Genomic DNA, 18,239 nt, shown 5'->3' with positions numbered 1-18,239 from the left:
CTGTCCTAATTCCCTTGAGCTTTTACCAAGTATTTGTGGACTATGTGGAGACTGTGCCACGAGAAGTTTAGGCTCGAGGTGAGGAGAAAGTTCTTCACTGAGAGACTTGTTAGCCATTGGAATGTGCTGCCCAGGGGGGTGGTGGAGTCCCCATCCCTGGAGGTGTTCAAGAGGGCACATGGTGCCATGGTTTAGTCATGAGGTCTGTGGTGACAGGTTGGACTTGATGATCCTTGAGGTCTCTTCCATCCTTGGTGATTCTGTGATTTTCTGGAGATCTTGTTAAATGTGTTTTGTAGAATCTTCTCTTTGCCTGCCTTAAGCATCTTCCTCTTTCAGTCTTGAAAGCACTTTCCAGTGGAATTGTTGAAATTCACAACCAATACATTTATGCTAAAGGCAGCACATTAACCTCATGTCCAGCTTTTTTCCATCTTTCTCACCTCAGTTTATCCTCATATTTCATTCCGTAACATCTCTTGACATTTTAAGATTAACTGCAGATACTAAAGACTAAATTGCTCCCTCTTGGGAGCCCAGGCACTAAGTCCTGGATCCCAGTGACTTGAAAAATTGTGTGAAAGAAGCAGCCCAAGAGTACTTGGTGGGTTGCAGCAGTGCCTGATTTAGCCAGAGATCCTGGGAGTTGTAAAATGTGCATCATCAGTACCATGGCATCCTCACCTTCACATTTAGCACCAGCTCAATCAGCTGCTCAGTTCAGAAGAACAAGTAAATGGAGTACTAATTTATATTTTTGATGTGGAGATGGCAGACTGCCCTGTCAGTGCCCCACTAGTATTTCTTCAAGACACTTGAAGGTAGATGAAAAGCAAAGCAAAATAGAGCTGATGAGATTGGCAGTTTGTCCCAGACCAGGCTTTCAATACAGCTGGGACAGGTGCTCACTCTGCTGCATCCTCTTCCTATCATTTACCTTAAGACAACCAACTGATGCACTCTTTGAAATCAAGCTTTGAGGACCTATCCCACACAGGCCACATGCTTCTAACTTCACTAAACAAGCAGCAAAGGATGAGAAAGTGCAACTTGTAGCACTGTGTCCTGCCATAAATGTACTTTATTAGTAGAAAACAAGGTCATGTTTGTCTGTTCTGGACTGAATCCACCAGATTACTTTAAAGCAGCTTAAACTTGCTTGTTTTGAGCCCTCAGCCAGCCGCTGCAGGTCTCGTACCTGGCCCTGTTTCCAGGCAAGTTCACAGCACAGGCATTTCCAGTGCCTCCAACAGCAGCACAAGCAAACAGCAAATAAATGCCTCTGTCCATTGAGTGGTGACCTTGTTAAATGACAGCAGGTATCCTGAGCATCTGTTACAGGCAGCACTGTGACCTTCTCTTATGACAGTATCACGGGGACATGCATTAGCTCTGCAGGATTGATCTTACAAGGGCAGTTCAATGAGAAAATGAATAATTCTTTCCTCTGATTATGATGATTAATTCTGTTACGTCAGCAGCCTTTGGCACAGCCACTGACAGCAGCAGGTTTCATATGGGGGGGGGAAAAACCTCATTCAAGAGCCAACAACCTTAAAGGGGAATTTTGTGTAATTAAGTAATAATGTTACTAAATGACAAACAAGCAGCTAGAATTTTACATGTATGCAGAAAAGTACGCAGATTCCTCAGCCCTGCAGACTTTGCCCTGCTGTGCAATTGTTTTTGCATTCAGAACATCAGCCAAGATAAAAACCTGGCATTTTTGCTGGAATTGACCAGCCACAGTTGGACTGAACTGTGGAAGTTTTTGGACCACGTGAAGTTGAGCTGAAATTCTGCCACTGCTGCCAGCTTCACAAATAAGGAATCGCTGCCCAACTGGCAGGCACCCTCCTTCCCTCACTTGGAGTTTGGTTATGCAAATGCCAAATCAAGACATTAATCAGGTACATAAATGACGATGGGTAGATCTTTGCTAGCACATGAAACTGGATGGCTATGGAATTTCAGTTTTGAGGGGAATTTGGCGCTCAGACACTGCATTAACAGGCTTCCAGTTCTGAAGGCAAGTCCTTGACATGCACTGATCAGGTCATGCACCCCTTCCCTGTACATTTTCTTCCCACAGCTGCCATAATCAGGTTGTGCTCTTTGTCAGTTTTTCTGCCTTGGATGTGTTCCAGCTCACATCTTTCATGCATTCAGTATCAGAGGTATCTGGGAGGGAAGTATCAAGGGCAGGTTCCTCAATCTTGTTTCGCTAAGAAATGCTCATTTGGCCATCCTAACAATTATTCTCAACAGGGCATGCTCTGCCAACATCTGACCTTTAGCTGTTACAAAACAGTACAGCAAGCACCACAAAAGTAGTTAATTCTACAATCAGTTCAGCTATTTGACAGATAACAAGAAATAGCTCTCTTGTACTTAGGCATGGCATTTAGAAAGCTGGAGTAACACTTCAGGTGGCTGCTCTTGTATCTTGACCTGTCTGCTGTTAAGAGTTGCTGTCCTCTGAACACTGCCCTACAGGAGACTAAATACTCTCACTTAGATGTGTAGGCTGGTAATTAAGATGTTGACTTTCAAATCAGAATCACTGCAAACACTTCTGCAAGTGCCACCTCCTCAGCTCAGTTGTGTTGATCACTTGTACCAGCACATTTGCACAGAACAGTATTTGAATCCAGTACTTTAACCCCCACTCTGCTTCCTCAACTTATCAGTTCATAGGGGTTGTTTCCCTTTTACTATGTGCAAGAAGTGTGTTGAAAGCTAGGCACAGAAGAAACCACTCTCCTTTTGACCTAAGGAGAAATTGTCTTCTAGATTTGAGTGGCAGAGAGCACACACAAACATTTCTATTGCAATAAAAACCTGCAATAAAAATTTTGATTACTTGGGGTGCCCCTGTACCGACTGTAGAGAGCCTCATTGTTTGCTATCTACCACTAAAAATGTTGGAAAGGTAATGTCCAAGTACAACTACACTGATCTCCCTTACCTGCATAAAAGAAGTTATTTTAGTGTCAATTTACACTTTGTATACAACTTGCTTCCCAAGCCTTCAGGGGAGACCAGTATTTATGACAATTCTTTAGAGAATACAGCTGACTTTTATTGTGCAGACCAAACAAAATACAGTCACCAACCCACCACTACATTATGATACCAATTAACAAAAATTATTGTAAAAAATAACTTAATTTCTGATGAGCAAATAGAAACCAGTTGTACAGATCTCCCCTATTCCTGTATTGATAGGAGAAAATGGTATTGATCCATTATAATCAGTAACTCAAGGACAAAACCATTTCTGTTGCTTAGGGGAATAAGAATATTCCCATTTTCTCCCCTAGTCCCAAACCCAATATTGGTTTATACCAAAGAAAACAAATGTCACCTGGAGTTACTGCAGGAGTCCCATACTCTTTACTCGCTAACTCTGATATGTAAGTACCTGATAGACCTATCCTACTGGCATGTACACAGCTCAAGTGAAGCACTGCTTAGCTCCTTCCAAGCATTTCTAGCTTGCCAGCATACTAGGCTTAATCTTCTGGCTCCTCATAGTGTGCATATCCACTAGCATAGGTCCTTCCTAAATTCAAATTGCTGAATACATCTGTGGGCTCAGTGTCAGAATCCTTTCCTCCTTCGTCGTTGTCATCTTCATCATCATCTTCATATGCATCACATTCATCCTCACGGTCACCTGCATCTTCAGCCTTGCTGGAGGAGAGACTCTTCCAGTAGGCATCATAACCAGAAGCTCCATCTCCATCTTCACCTCCAGTCTGTCGGCCAAACTTCAAAGAACGTGCTGCAGGCAGAAAAAAGTCGTCATGTTCCCATCCATCACCAGCAATCTTTTCCATACAGAGCTAGACAGCCTTTTACCTAAACCTGACATTTTCAGGTTCTGACACAACTTTTCTGCTGCACAGTCTGTCCCCTGCAGCCAAGTCTGCCCCTAGAGCATGACTTAGGAGAAACCTTTGGTACTTATGCCAAGAAAAAACTGTACCTGGATGTGCTTTGCAGACACAACAAAAACTGTGATTTATGCACAGGAGTGGCTGAGGTAGGCTGTGTGTCATCAAATCACGCTTTAAAATTCATTAGCCAACTTCTTGTAGATGAAATGAAGGCTTTAAGTAGTCATTTTGGCAATTTTTCCACAACTAAAATCCCAAACTAAACAGCCTTGCACTTGCATTAATGGTTAAGAGGCTGCTCAATTCTACAACACAGCAACGCTTCACAAAACAATCAGAAGGATTCAGACTTTACTCCTATGCACAACAGTAGTCACCTCTGGTACTTGTGCTGCTGTTTAGCTAGAGAAGCAAGCTTACTTGACATGCTCAGATCCTTTGTCTGCTGAGTTTCGTGGCCACATTTAGGGCAGGGAGGCTCTTTTCCTTTCTCCTGCTTGAAAACCTTACTTCGCACGTGATCATCACAAAAACAAGCCTGTGGGGTGAGAGGAGAATACAAAGGCTAAAGGTTCTAATCACAGAACAGCAAACAGCAAGCAAAAAAGTATCTATCAGCAGCAGAGTTTGCTGGTTGGGATTAAAATTTAATGAGCTCTATCAGCAGTGGAACCGGAGTCTGTGCATAGAGCAACCACTTGTGTTAAACGTGGTTTTGTGGCTTCCCAGGGAAGAGGCTGGATAGAAGTCCTGGTAAACCAGGACAGAAAGGAACATGCTCCAGGACTGGATTACAGAGTTGCCCCCAAGGAGCCTGGCAAACTTAAATAAAATACAATCAGAAATGTGTGCCAGAATGCTGAAGGCAAGAATTAGAGATTGAAATTTCACGTGTTGGGCACCAGGGTGCCCGTGAAGACATCTGGAGAAAGGGACAATTTGCAGTATGAAATCACTGCCATGGCAGACTGCAGGGAAACCTATGGAGGGTAAGAAGAGTAGGAGAAGGCAATGAACCAACACCTGGATAGGTGTGGACAATGCTGCTGCTGAAGCAAGTGGAACTTTTTGTATAAAAACAAAGCTTTGTGTGTAAAAACAAAATGATGTCACCAAATGAGCCTCTGCATATGAAAAACCAAATCTACTTCTGTTGGATCCAGGCTGCAGTGGTTTCTGGACAGATTTAAAAAGAAAACAACTTTTTTCATTGTCTTTGCTCTACACTGGATCAAAACATATGCCAAAGCCTCGATTCTGGTCAAGACCAAGGATCAGTTTTGGTGAGGTTTTCCTTGTTTGTTTGAAAAGGCCCAAAGGTGGTCCAGCCCCAGTTTAAACACAGAGCTGAACAAAGGTGAAGAGCACCTCACCTGCCATAAGGATGCACACCACTAGCTTGTGTTTCATTAGGCAAGCACAGATAAAGGCCCTTCTGTCCCCAACAAGTCCACTTCCAGGCTTCAGAAACTAATACAGAAGTATGAATAATTTCTGACCAATGTAGAGACAGACATGGCAAAGCTTGGTAGCAGCCTTGGGGCTAAGGAGAACAAGTCTAAAGCTGTAGCTACTTGTTTTATTCTTTACCTTACAGCGCAGGCATGAATGCTGCCCAAGCCTATTACAGGAAACACCTGTTGGAGAAAAATCAACATGTAAAATTCAGCACTTGGAAACTGCAGAGCTGAGATGTTTTTAAAAGCTTGTAGAAGTATGTAATGCTGCAATTGAGGCTTTTGTTCTTTATCCCCCTGACACAACTGTGCTTTGGCAACACAAATTGGTCATTTCTCCAAGTTCAGATTTAAACGATAATGCAATTAGACACAAAAAGGTTAAGGGGGGGGAGGGAGGAATGAACTATTTTTTCAAGTTTCCAAACTTTCAAAACCAGAAGCTTCAGAACCAATCTGGCATTAAGTGGTCACCTTGTTTTTCCTCCTCACCAAGGAGCACTAGCATTTTACAGTCACTTGAAGCAATGCCATGGTAGCCTTTAACACCTTCATCTCATAAATGAAAGGTGAGAACACTTAAAGCTTGCAAGCTTCCAAACCTAGAGCAGCTGTTTTGGTCTGCATTTTCTATCGTGTCCTCTGGAAATATACTTTATTGCACACAACCTTATGTGAAAATCTGTGTTGAAGAGGTGTAGCTGGCACACGAGCTGTGAAGAGCAGAGCTGATGCTCAGAATTTAACTTGGCCTGAAGCTTCACCTTGGTTTCTTCACTCCACTAGAGGGAGCATAGTAAAGGCAACCACACAGTAACTGGCAGCAACGCGAAGCTGGATGAACAGCTACTCGTCAAGAAGCAGCAATACTTATTTTACCAGTCTCTGTGCAAGTTTGTTCCCTTCCACCTTGCCTTACCCTTGTGACAACAAAGCTTTTGAATCTGAAGCGACAAATCTCTTGAGCCTGGGGATTTAGCGCTTGGTCACGTGTTTAAAGACAGAACTGGACATGCTCATGCAGGTATATTCAAACATTCCTGAGCATCTGCACTTAAACTTCTCTTGGACAGTGACAGAAAGCAACAGAAAGTACCTTTTTCACAGCTAGAATGGGATTTAGACTACAATTGCATGACCACTTTTAAACTTCCTGTATTCTGTAAAGTGCAGGGTTTGTAATCTTGTTACTACACACTGACAAAAATCCTGCCTCTCTACCAAGACTGCAGCATGTCACATAATATTGAGCATGGTGAAAACCCTCAAAGCAATTTCTCTATTCAGAGTGTGACATCACATCTGTAAATTAAAAGCTTCCAACAATCACTGAGGGGGGGAAACAAACACACAACAATATTCTTGTGGAACAGCTGTTGCTGCTTCAATATTGCTATGCAGAAAGATATTCTGGCAAAATACATCAAGGGAGGCTCATCAAGGCTTAGAAAATAGCTGTCTGGGAAGAAAAAAGATGGGAGATGAAAAGGAGACAGGAGATCTCTAAAGGGAGAGTACAGCATTGAAATCAACAATTCTTAATTGGGAGCAATCAATTATGACAAGAGATTACTCAGCTCTGTAGAGAAGTCTTAGATATGATAAAGAGCACCTTGAATTTTTATACTGAAGCCTGAAAGTGCTCCAATAGTCAGGACATGCATACAGCTTTTGGAAGGGACAAATGCTTGTCTCATGGGATGAATCAAACAGTAGTTAACGGTGACAGAAAATAAATCATGGAATGGTTTGGGCTGGAAAGGACCTTACAGATCATACCTCAACAGAAGATTAGTTATTTCAAACATACATACTTGGTTTCTTGTTTGTTTGTTTTCAACTTTTCTTGAAACTTCCATGTTTCAGCCAGAGGTAAGTAGTGCACCAGCAAAGTCAGGCATGGCCATCATGTCCTCTTACAAACACCAGCTTTAGACCACACAATTAATTGCAATTTAAAAGGACATGAGGTCTTCAGCTACCTGTTCTTTAACCAGGTGAAACATCAATGTTTGCTATCTACTGACAACATAGTGTTAGGTTCTTCACTGACCAGTCAACTGTGGACTGAGTTCATGCTCTGGGTGAACACTATTTTTGTTACTTACTTCCACGCTCAGCCCATCTTACTGAGTCAGATGATGACTGCTTCCTAAGCCTTGGCCTTCCTCAGGGCTTGCTGCTTTTGCAAAGTCAACAGATGCCACAGGCCATCCACAGCTACCTCAAAGTTCAGCTAGGCTAACACAAGTGGTTATTGTTTAGGGCAGCTGTTTTCCACGAGGAAAATGTATCTAGAACTAGCTGATCATACAGTCAGAAGAGTGGAAGAGAGCTCCTTCTTGCCTGCAGAGCGAAAAAGCAGCATCAGCAGGACCACTGTCCACTGCCCATACTGCAGCTTCAGAGACCACTGGCTCCTGCAAAGGCAACTTCCTATGGGAAGCCTATAAAAGCCAGGCAAGGCAACAACTGCCATGGACAGTATGGCATGGAGGAAGGTCAGAGACAAAAGCTCTAGTACAGATAACTGGATATCAAGGGCAAGAAGATAGGAAAGAGGCCCCTGCCTCCAGTGGTTATAGAAGTTATTTGGAAAAAGTGATGGAGCACAGAGGAAGCAATTGGAGAGTCTGCTTAGCTGACTACAAATAACTTACATTTAAATGTCTCTGCTTCCAGAACTTGGCAGCTGGCTTGATGTTCAAACTGATCATCTTCACAGAGGAAATTGTGGCAAAAAGAGCAGGCAAATATTCTACCTCCTAGAAGATTTATCAAGGCAAAATAATTAGCAATAGGCATCAAAATTCTGTAGATGCATAGGCATCTACAAACAAGCAAGGCAGTTTCTCTTCTCCCTTCTGTCATGAATACTTGAGTCCTAAATTAGACACTGCCATGCTTTATTATACTGAAAAATACCATGTACCCTACAACTGAATACAACATGTAGCAAATACTATTTTCTTCACTTTGACTATGGCATTGAGTATTTTTCTTGGATCACATTCTCTCATCCAGTCTCCTTCCCTCCCACCCCTCACCTCTGATGCACACTTGAAATAAACACTTCAAAGGATTCCACAAGTGGAGGTCAGTTTGGTTTACTAAGCAACTGGGAATCCAAATACCTGTAATGGAGTGGGAATGGCAGCAAACTGTGCTGACAACCTGATCCAGTGCTTAACTGTGAAGCACTCAGCTGACAGGACAATTAGTACTTCCCATTACATAACCATCCATGAGTTGAGTGCTGTATGTTCTTGAGCAGGTCACTTCCATTCCCCACTGCATAAGGTCTTTCTAAAATGAGGACAATGCCTTGCTTTGAAGAAACACACAGCAGGGACTGATCAGTGGAGATTAGAAATGCTCCATTGAGAATAGAGGTACAATAACTTAAGCAATGTGAGGAGAAAAGTATTGTTTGGATTCTCTTAAGTGTGAGCAACTTACCGTGGTCCCAGACACTTCTTTCACACTCAATACATTCTGCATCTGCAAGAGGGCAGATACAGGCATGTGTGCTCAGACACTTCCTCCCATGGCACACCCAGGCTTCACAGAAATCACAGATTGCACCCTGCAATTACAGAAAGATATCATCCTGGGGCTTCTGCAATACCTAGAGATGCCTGTTCCATAACTCTGAATGTATCCAAGCATCCATTCTCTCAGTGGCTTCACTCCAGCTGAGCGAGAGAGTGTGAACCACATCTGTATTCCTATCAAGCTGCTCCACAGTTCATCTTGCTTGTTTGATATTCACTTCTGCAGGATTAAATCTAATGAAAAATAACTTGGGTTTGCTGCTTTTCTGTTTTTCCCATTTCCTATCTTAAATCTTATGCATGAAAATTGTGTCCTCCTGCTGAAACCCGAGATCCATAAATTCTAACTGTGTGCCAGCAAAAATGCAAGTTCAAAAAAATACCTGAAAAATGCCAGGAGATTCTTATGGCTGAGATCACTCATCTGGATTTTAAGCCATGCTGCATGAGAAAACAAGCTCAGCAGCAAGCAAAGATCAAAGAACTCATTAGGAATTAATTAGACTCTAACTTCCGTTTTGATTAAACTACAAGATCTACTTGTCAATTGTCCCTGAATTGTAGCACTTCAGAAGCTTCCTCAGCCCATAAGGAACAAACTGCAGCATCCATGACAGGCACATAAAGCCAGGAGGACAATAGTGGCTCAAAATACTGCATCTGTGAAAGCATGGAATGAGTTTAGGAACTTCAGAATGGAAAGGCCAGCTGTGTTCCCCAGAAAAAGCCATCAACTGGAGGCAGACACAGGAGGCAGGTTTAGTCCATGCAGCATTTAATCCAGAGGCTGTGACATCATACCTTGCTTTCCAGAATGGGGTAAATCACTTGTCCTTCTAAACAAAAACTCAAAGGCCAGAAGCTATGATGCTCTCTCCCAGGAGCTCAATTGTTGCTTTGTTTATATTTTAAAGTACTATTCCTCCCTAAAGCCAAGGAACAGATCCCTCTCTTATACTGACAGTCTCCACAATACTCAGAAGACAGCAAGAAAAACCTACCACACTCTACAGAGTGATTTTACTGGAGACTAGGAATTGGTTATAGGGCATGTAAACCCTGGTGCTGTTGATGATGTGCTTAGAGACTCCCACCAATGCAGATTTACTAGCATCCAATTTTCCAGTGTAAGAGAAAAGCTTTGTGGTGGTATGCTGAGGGAAAAAAATCTTGGCATGGTGCATGCTATCATTCCATAAATCTGTTTTATCTTCTTTCAGATTTGCATAGAATAAGCTCATGGTGCAAAAAAAGGCTGTAGTTCTGTGTACATACCACCATTGCTAGTCCAGTACTGTACACCCCAGCATGTTTTATAACACAGTCTGAAGACTTCATCATGCATTTGGTTTTACCTGTTTTAAAGAAATAAAATAATAAGGCAAGCAATCAGAAGAAGCTCATATAAAAAACCCAAACAGTACTGGAATGAATGCTCATGTAAGAGCAGTACTTCAATCAACCATATAAGCTGAATTGTAAAACTAGGTAAAAAATAATGCAAACAAATGTGTATAACCTGCAACCCACCCTTAGACTGCATTAATTAATGTCCATTTTCAGCCAAAGTCTCTTGCCCCAGTACTGAGATAAGGCAATGGGTTGACTTGCTCTGGTTTGAGGCATTGGTAGGAATTTAAACTGTTAAAACAAACCAAAGAACCAAATTAAGGTGAAAGTTAAGCAATGGTATCTTTAAAAGCTGAGACGTTCAGAGCTGAGTTGTGTCCTCCTCTGACTGCAAAGCATCAGCCCTCTAGCAAATACCAATAACATGAGCCACACAATGCATTTCAAAGCCACGTAAGGTGAATCATGCACTGTGGCCTTTATTGATACTAAACCCATCAGAAATTATAACACCCTTAAAAAGCACTCTTTATAGGCACCTTGCTGGCAGTCAAGAGTGCTTTTTAACTTTGCTGATGTTGTGGAACAATACTCACAGTATCACAATATCACTAAGGTTGGAAGAGACCTCAAAGCATCGAGTCCAACCTGTCACCACAGACCTCATGACTAGACCGTGGCACCAAGTGCCACATCCAATCCCCTCTTGAACGCCTCCAGGGACGGGGACTCCCTGGGCAGCACATTCCAATGACGAACGACTCGCTCAGTGAAGAACTTTCTCCTCACCTCCAGCCTAAACTTCCCCTGGCACAGCCTGAGACTGTGTCCCCTTGTTCTGGTGCTGGTTGCCTGGGAGAAGAGACCAACCCCCACCTGGCTACAACCACCTTTCAGGTAGTTGTAGAGAGCAATGAGGTCACCCCTGAGCCTCCTCTTCTCCACACAGTTAACTAGGGAAATTAGGGATTAACTCCACACAGTTAATCTAGGGAAATGGGCAGTCAGGTATCCTCAGACCTAGAAGGCAATTCTCCCAAAGATCAAACACTAAAGCCAAACCCATGAGCCACACCTGCACACCTCTGGGGTGGCAGGAGAGGGGTCAGAGGAATATGCATGATCAAGCAGACCTCGAGGAGGGTAATCACAACAGATTTAAAAGAAGCTGCTTCCAATATGGCAAAGGTACTTTCAGACAAAGGTACTGTAATTGCTGAGAGCTGAACACCTCAAACAGGACTGAGGATAATATGGGTTAGTTTGTTATTTCTACTTACCACATTGTGCACAAATGGGTAACTTCTGAACAGAGTTACAGAAGTAGCAAAAAGCTCTATTCTTCTGTCGCCTAGGCATGGAGGGAGGAAGGGGGGGGAAAGGCAAGCATTAAAAAAGGCTTTGTAAAATGCTTGAAACCAATTAATATGAAACTACTGGGCTTAGAAGGGGGAAAATACTTACCGCTGGCACTTATCACATTCCTAAAGAAAAGAAATACAATACTGGTGATTATTTTTGTTCAAGGTAAAATATATCACATTTATAGACTCCATAGGGACCCTGAGTTAAGTTCTGATAAGGAACAAAACTTCTTAGTCGAGTATTACAGCCCTGATGCAAATGTAACCTTACATATAAAGGCAGGATGGTAGGAAGAATGACATCCTAGCATACAGAATCATAGGATGGTAGGGGTTAGACCCCTACCCCATCTGTTGTTAGTGGTTTTACATAACTTGATTTTAAGTATTGTAATATAAAAACACTTTAAATTACCATTGAAGCATTGCAAGGATGTTTGGCTAAATCTATGTTGGCTCTTGAAGCTCTTATCTGCTTCTCCCGTTCCCGACGGTTCTCGGCCTTCTTACGAGCACCAGTCTTCTTCTTAGGCATTTTTCACTGTCTGGGGGGTAGAAAAGCTAAGTGTGTAATGAATGCACACAAAGTTGTGTATGTAACAGAGATACACACTGAAGCCAGATCTTGGAGTTCCCATGTTAACTGTGCTTCTTCATCTCCATTCCTTTGCTTTACTGAAAGTTTCCTTTCAAACCCAGAAGAAGGGGCCAGTCCCTCAGGAGCAGCCATGTGATGAACCATCAAGAATCTTGTGATCTGGAAAGGCCTTTGCTGTTTTAAGCTTTGCACTTAGCTATCTCTGAAGTGCTTTGCCTTAAACCCAAAGCCAGTATGTTTTGTAGGTTGGTTTGTGCTCTCTGGTATTGGTTTGCCCTGTCTATTTAGTAAGGACAATATTCAGCTCATTTTCTCTTTCCCTTCTCTTTCTTCTCATTCTCACAACTACCTCAGGCAGTTAAAAAGCTTTCTTTGGGTAGGCAAATTGTGGGGTACTGCAAAAACGAATTTCACACTTCAGGAAGGCTTAGAAAAGCAAAATCATTATATAGATCTATGACAAAGGGGTGTTTGCACTGCATATTTACCATTCTAGCACAGGAGCAATGAGATGAGCATGCACTGCTCTGGACATGCCACTGCTTCTCAAGAAGGGGGGTTTACACCAATTTGATTCCCCTTGGTTCAATGTGTGTGTGTCTCAATCCTAGCATTCTAGGAGGCAACCAGTTGTTCTGGTGCTGGTTGCCTGGGAGGCCAACCCCCTCCTGGCTACAACCACCTTTCAGGTAGTTGTAGACAGCAATAAGGTCTCCCCTGAGCCTCCTCTTCTCCAGGCTAAGCAACCCCAGCTCCCTCAGCGTCTCCTCACAGGGCTGTGCTCCAAACCCCTCCCCAGCTTTGTTGCCCTTCTCTGAACACCGTCCAGCAACGCAACATCTTTCCTAAACTGAGGGGCCCAGAACTGGACACAGGACTCAAGGTGTGGCCACTGAGCATAGTTCTAAGAAACTACTCCCAGGTGGACACACTTCCTTGTGCTGTAGCTATTAAACCATAGTTCCTTGCAGATAGTAAGATGGCTGAATTTTTGGAAGTGTCTAACTCTTATTTGGGCACCTCAGCACAAAATACACTGCACTGTACAACTAACCCACAGTTCTCATAGGTGCAAGTCCAGCTAATGGTGCTCCTGCTTCTGAATTCTAAAACTGTAGAAATATACTTTCAAAGAACTGGTAACTGAGACTCCAGAGTCATCTGAATACCTCAATCTGCACTAAGGAATCTGAAGAAAATCACTACAGACTTGGAAGAAAGCAGCCCACATGATGGGACAGCTGTGCCTGGGCAAGGTTCTGCTCATTCCAGTAGGTCTATGGGTCACCAGCCTGAGGAAATGAGAGGTATCTGCTCTCATCCCTAACTCCAAGCAGACACATACACATGCAAGCTGGCATCTGTAAGGAGAGCTGAAGCATCAACAGGGAGTGAATTGTATCATCTTAAACTTGGAAGACAAATTAGTATCTTTGTCCAAAAGGTCTAAAAAAAAACCCCAGCAATCCCAATTTGACTGAACAAAGATATATACTGCTGTGAGCAAATACCAGAATTTGTTCTTGATAGCACACACAAATCAGTTTTCTCACTCTGTAGCATTCTGCACCATGTTTAAATTTTATTAGTGTCATATTCTGTAGCCAAAATCATATTGCTGAGCTACCTGCTGGCAGCTGTCATTACTCTGGAGCGTGACATTTCTGACACTGGGAGTCCAATAGGAGCTTGCACACTAGTGCTCAAATGCCGATTTAACATCAGAATTTCATGGTTAGTTTTTTCTACCTTGGCTCCTTCACATTCCCTCATAAGTGAAAGCACCAAAACAACAGTTTTCATGAAAAACAGCCTCAGCCTCACCTTCAGGATGGCAGTTTTCAGAAAGTTGTACTAAACTAAATAACAACACTGCAGTGTCAGGTCCTTTTAACAAAGCTATCGAGTCCATTCAGGACTCCAAACACCAGCCAATAAACAGCACACTACAGACCAATAGTCTCTCACTTTTTTTCCTTCTGAGTCTCCATTCCACATTTGCTTTCTTAGCCCTGAGTTCTAAGTTGTTAGGGAATTTTCCATCTTTTAATTTTCTGACTGGAGCTTAATGATGTTGGACCAGAAACTGCAATCATAAAACTGTCTACCGGCAGTTCCCTTCAAATCAGACTACTGCATGTTTTAAAAGCACTAATCAGTATTTAGAATGTCCCTGCAGCATGTTCTACCTCCACTTTTGGCAAACCCTCTGTAATCTGAGGCTAATGGGTGACCCAAAAATGCATTCAGGAACTAGGACACCACTACTAATTTCGAAGATGGGGAAGACCCAGTAGTATTTGTCTGCAGTCTAGACAGGGTGCACAGGAGAAAACAGTGCCTCTGGAGCACTTAGAACAACTCCACTTATCAAGGAAATGCCTTTAGTGAGGAACTACCTGCTTATGATCAACCTGCTGGAAATATCTTGTGCACCTTTTGCCTGAATAGACTCTCTGCTGAAGGCAAAGTTGCAGCCATGCTAGCACCCTCCTTTTCATCTATGATGCTGTTGTACAAAAAAATGCCTAGGACACAGTAGGTTCATACCTGGCTCCCTCCTCAGCCCCAGAAATAGGACCCTTTTTGCCCTACAGTGTCTGAGCTCCCACGCTGGGAGTTCTGCACAAAGTGGGTTTTCTCCATTTGAAGTTTTCTACTCAGGAGTAAAGCAGCAGCTGGAGCAAGGGTGACCCCCCCCCCAGCTTCACAGCTGATGGTGTGTCAAAAAACAGAGAGTTCTGGTGTTGGGAGGCTCTGTGCAGAGGTTCACAGTAGTTCAGAGGAAAAGCCCTGAAATATGTTATGCAGTAGAAGATCCCCAGCAATGTTTCATTCTGTAAAACCTTCTCATGTGTTGTATTATTTGCTCCAGTAAATAGAAGCTAAGCCACTACAGCTCCAAAGACTGCTTGTGTATTTCACCTGCTGTCTGTGCTAGGTGAGTTAGATAGTGCCTGACGTGAAAGTTCTGCTGAGGTCATACTATGACCATTGCCATCTTTCCTCTCTTGATGAGGTCCCAAAGACCTCTGCTTGCAGCAGACAGCAGAGCAGATTGCACCAGCAGATTTCTGCATCTTTTGTGCTAAGCACAACATTCCTTCATGTCGTATTATCTTCTGTGGTATGCTAACCACCCTGCTGTCACAAATCTCACCAACAGCTGTGACAAACCACCGAGCTGGAGGAAAGGGTTGGGTTACTCCTGTCATGTCACACAAACACCAACACCCAAAAGAGTCTTTCCATATTCCAAGACTTCTTGTATTTGATCATCAAGTAGCTCCTACCTTATGCATAGCCATCCAAAGAGAAATCACAGTAAATCTGCTGGGTCACTTCGATTCCAGTCAGAACTCAACAAAATCTAGTTTACACTGCAAACCAACTATGTATTCTCTTAATCTGAATTAGCAGTATTTCACTCGTGTTGTTCCAGTCCACGATTACTTTTAATAATGGAATCATTTTAAGGCACTATGGTTCCAGTGCCTTACTCCCATCTGTTAGTAACGAAGTGGCCAAACTACTCTGTGGCCGCCTCGTCTGAGGGCTGCTGCGCTGGGGAGGGCCCAGATGTGCCGAGGATCCCCCAAGCACGTCCCTGACCCGTTCCCGCCTCAGGAACGCACCTCGCCCCGCCAGGAGCGGCTGCGGCGTTTCAGCTTTTGGTATATTTCAGTCTCTTTAGCCCCCGCCCCCTCCCCAAACCGTTTCGCCAAGTTTCCAACCTGGCTGGCCGTGCTCTGCGCTTCCCGGCACCCATCTCTGGGGAAGCCAGCAACCCCTTCGCCTGCCCGCTCGGGGAAGCGGCGGGGGTCCGGCACCGCCGCCGGGACTACCATCGCCCCCCACCAGCGCTCCCCCAGCTCCCCGCCAGTCCGTTCCCTCCTGGTTGCCCACCTGGCTCCGGCGGCCGTGCGGAAGCCGGAAGCGGCGCGGTGCGGTGAGGTTCGCTGCCCGGCCGGCCCCGCGCGTCTCGGCGGGAAGGTTCCGAGCGGCCTCCGGTCACCCCAGGTCGCTGTCCCCATTGGCCAGCTGCACCTCTCCTGTCCTTCCTGGCACGGCGTTAAACGCTGCACGCCCGGCTGGCAGCGAGGGGGCGACCGGCTGGTCTTTTAATCACAAATCGCACAATATCTGGCGGATGGAACGAATGCTTCCGCAAAACTCTTGAGTCGAAATCCTAAAGGCTGGAGACCTGCTCTGAACAGTCACAGATTGCATCGGGCTGGAAAGAACCCTCAATGCCCGTTGTCCAATGCCCCTGCAATCAGCAGGGACTCCTCCATCTAGATCAAGCTGTCCAGGGTCACGTCAAGTCTGATCTTGAATACCTCCAGGGATGGGGCTTCAACCGCCTCCCTGGGCAACCTATTCCAGTATTTTATCACTCTCACCGTGAATAACTTCCTCCTTACGTCTAACCTAAACCTACTCCGGTTTAAAACCATTGCCCCTTGTCCTATTGCTACAAGCCCTTCTAAACAGCCCCTCCCCAGCCTTTCCGTGGGTCCCTTTTCAGCTATTGAAATGTATTGCTGCTAGTGATACTGACAAGTAGTATTTCAGTTAGCAAATGCAACAATCATCCCTGCTTGGGAATTGCTCGTTCCCACATAGCAGTTTTACTCCTTGGAAGAGCCCAGGGTAGCCGATTGCTTTGTTAGTAGCATCAATATATTCGTGTTCTACTTAAAACAGCACAAGAGATGTTAGCCTCTGACAATCATTGAAACAGACATTACACAGTCAATGTGCAGCATATAAGGCTCGTGGGAAAGGTCATTGAAACATTTTCAGAGCATTTCCATCAAATTACATTTTTTCCCCCCCCTATTAATATGATGTTTACAAATTGATTTTACTTTGATAAAAGTCTTATGCAATTTCTGGTATAATATAATTTTGGAGGTATTTTGTTCCTCTTATATAGTTCCATAAATCCTTATTAAATTAATTTTATACTCTCTTTTCCAACCTATTGGCAAGGATTATCCCAGAAACTACTAAGAAGGGTAGCATTGTTTTCTATTGATTTTGTTAGGAGTCTGGCAGACAAATTCATGCAGCACGCTGAGAACAAATCTAATTCTTGTGAAATGAGAAATGATAGTGCTAGGTATCTGAGGTGTGAAAAACTGAAGACCTAAGCTGACTTCAAAGAAGGAGAGAAAAGTAAAAGAAAAAAGAGAGAGAGAGAAAGAGGCATGAAAACAAGTACCCCATCTGATGTGTTTTGGGAATACTAACCTTCAGCCCCTGGATATGGTTTAATGGTGACCCTGGAAAGCCTGGGATTTACCAAAAAAGGCAGACTTTAACACTTTAACAGACTTTAAGAGACTCTCCCAATGTGGCTTTCCAGCAATGCTGTTTCTTTGCCCCGCCAGCACTCCTTGCCAAAGTCCGCCTTGTCCTTTTGATGCAACCCTACAGGTGCATGGAACCCATTGCACACACCATGCACATCTTTGCAAGCATTCAGAACTTGTACTACTATTCCTTTTAACCATTTCATCTAGTCAGCTTCCAAGAGAGAAGCATTTTTTAACTTCTCCCCACTCCCTTTCTCTACAGTTAGGAGCAGTCCTCCCCATTGAAATCTGTGCTTATGCACTAAAGCCCTGCCTCAGCAACTTAGGCCTGCTAGAATATACATGAAATAGAACTATGTGATTTCTGCCAAGCCCATAAACCTCAGTTGCATCCTTCCTACCTCCCCTACCACGGAAAACAAAGCTAATGCCTGTCGGGGGAGGAAGAGAGGTAAGGATCATAAAAAAGAAGTTCAAACAAACCCCATCCTACCAATGGACTGCAGTCCTTAACAGAGTGTGGAACTGGCTTCTTTCTTTTCACATGTAGTAACAGACCACTGCAGCACCTTAGCATCCAGGCTACTCCACAGCAGCAAGCCTCAGGATGATTAGGTAAAACAGCAGCCCTACACTTGTTTCACATAAGCACGCTCTAGGAAAAGGCAATGCTACCCTCTGGTGCTTCCTAGC

The 18,239-nt window shown here is 43.8% G+C and overlaps 1 protein-coding gene across 1 annotated transcript; it reads right to left on the bottom strand.

Annotated features, from left to right (window-relative positions):
- Positions 1-2,867: 2,867 nt before the first annotated feature.
- ZNF330 (zinc finger protein 330) lies at positions 2,868-16,169 on the bottom strand. Its single transcript, XM_009896733.2, has 10 exons — positions 16,132-16,169; positions 12,043-12,172; positions 11,728-11,747; positions 11,544-11,614; positions 10,189-10,268; positions 8,819-8,945; positions 8,020-8,124; positions 5,493-5,539; positions 4,323-4,440; positions 2,868-3,787 (listed from the first exon to the last, which is right to left on the bottom strand). The coding sequence occupies exons 2-10, from the start codon at positions 12,160-12,162 to the stop codon at positions 3,516-3,518; spliced, it is 960 nt and encodes a 319-aa protein (XP_009895035.2). The 5' UTR covers positions 12,163-12,172; positions 16,132-16,169; the 3' UTR covers positions 2,868-3,515.
- Positions 16,170-18,239: the final 2,070 nt, after the last annotated feature.

The sequence above is a fragment of the Dryobates pubescens genome, chromosome 24 (assembly GCF_014839835.1).
Source record: "Dryobates pubescens isolate bDryPub1 chromosome 24, bDryPub1.pri, whole genome shotgun sequence".
In the NCBI taxonomy this organism is placed as follows: Eukaryota; Metazoa; Chordata; class Aves; order Piciformes; family Picidae; genus Dryobates; species Dryobates pubescens.
Note: the sequence above shows the minus strand (reverse complement) of the source record. Positions and strands in the feature narration are given on the sequence as shown.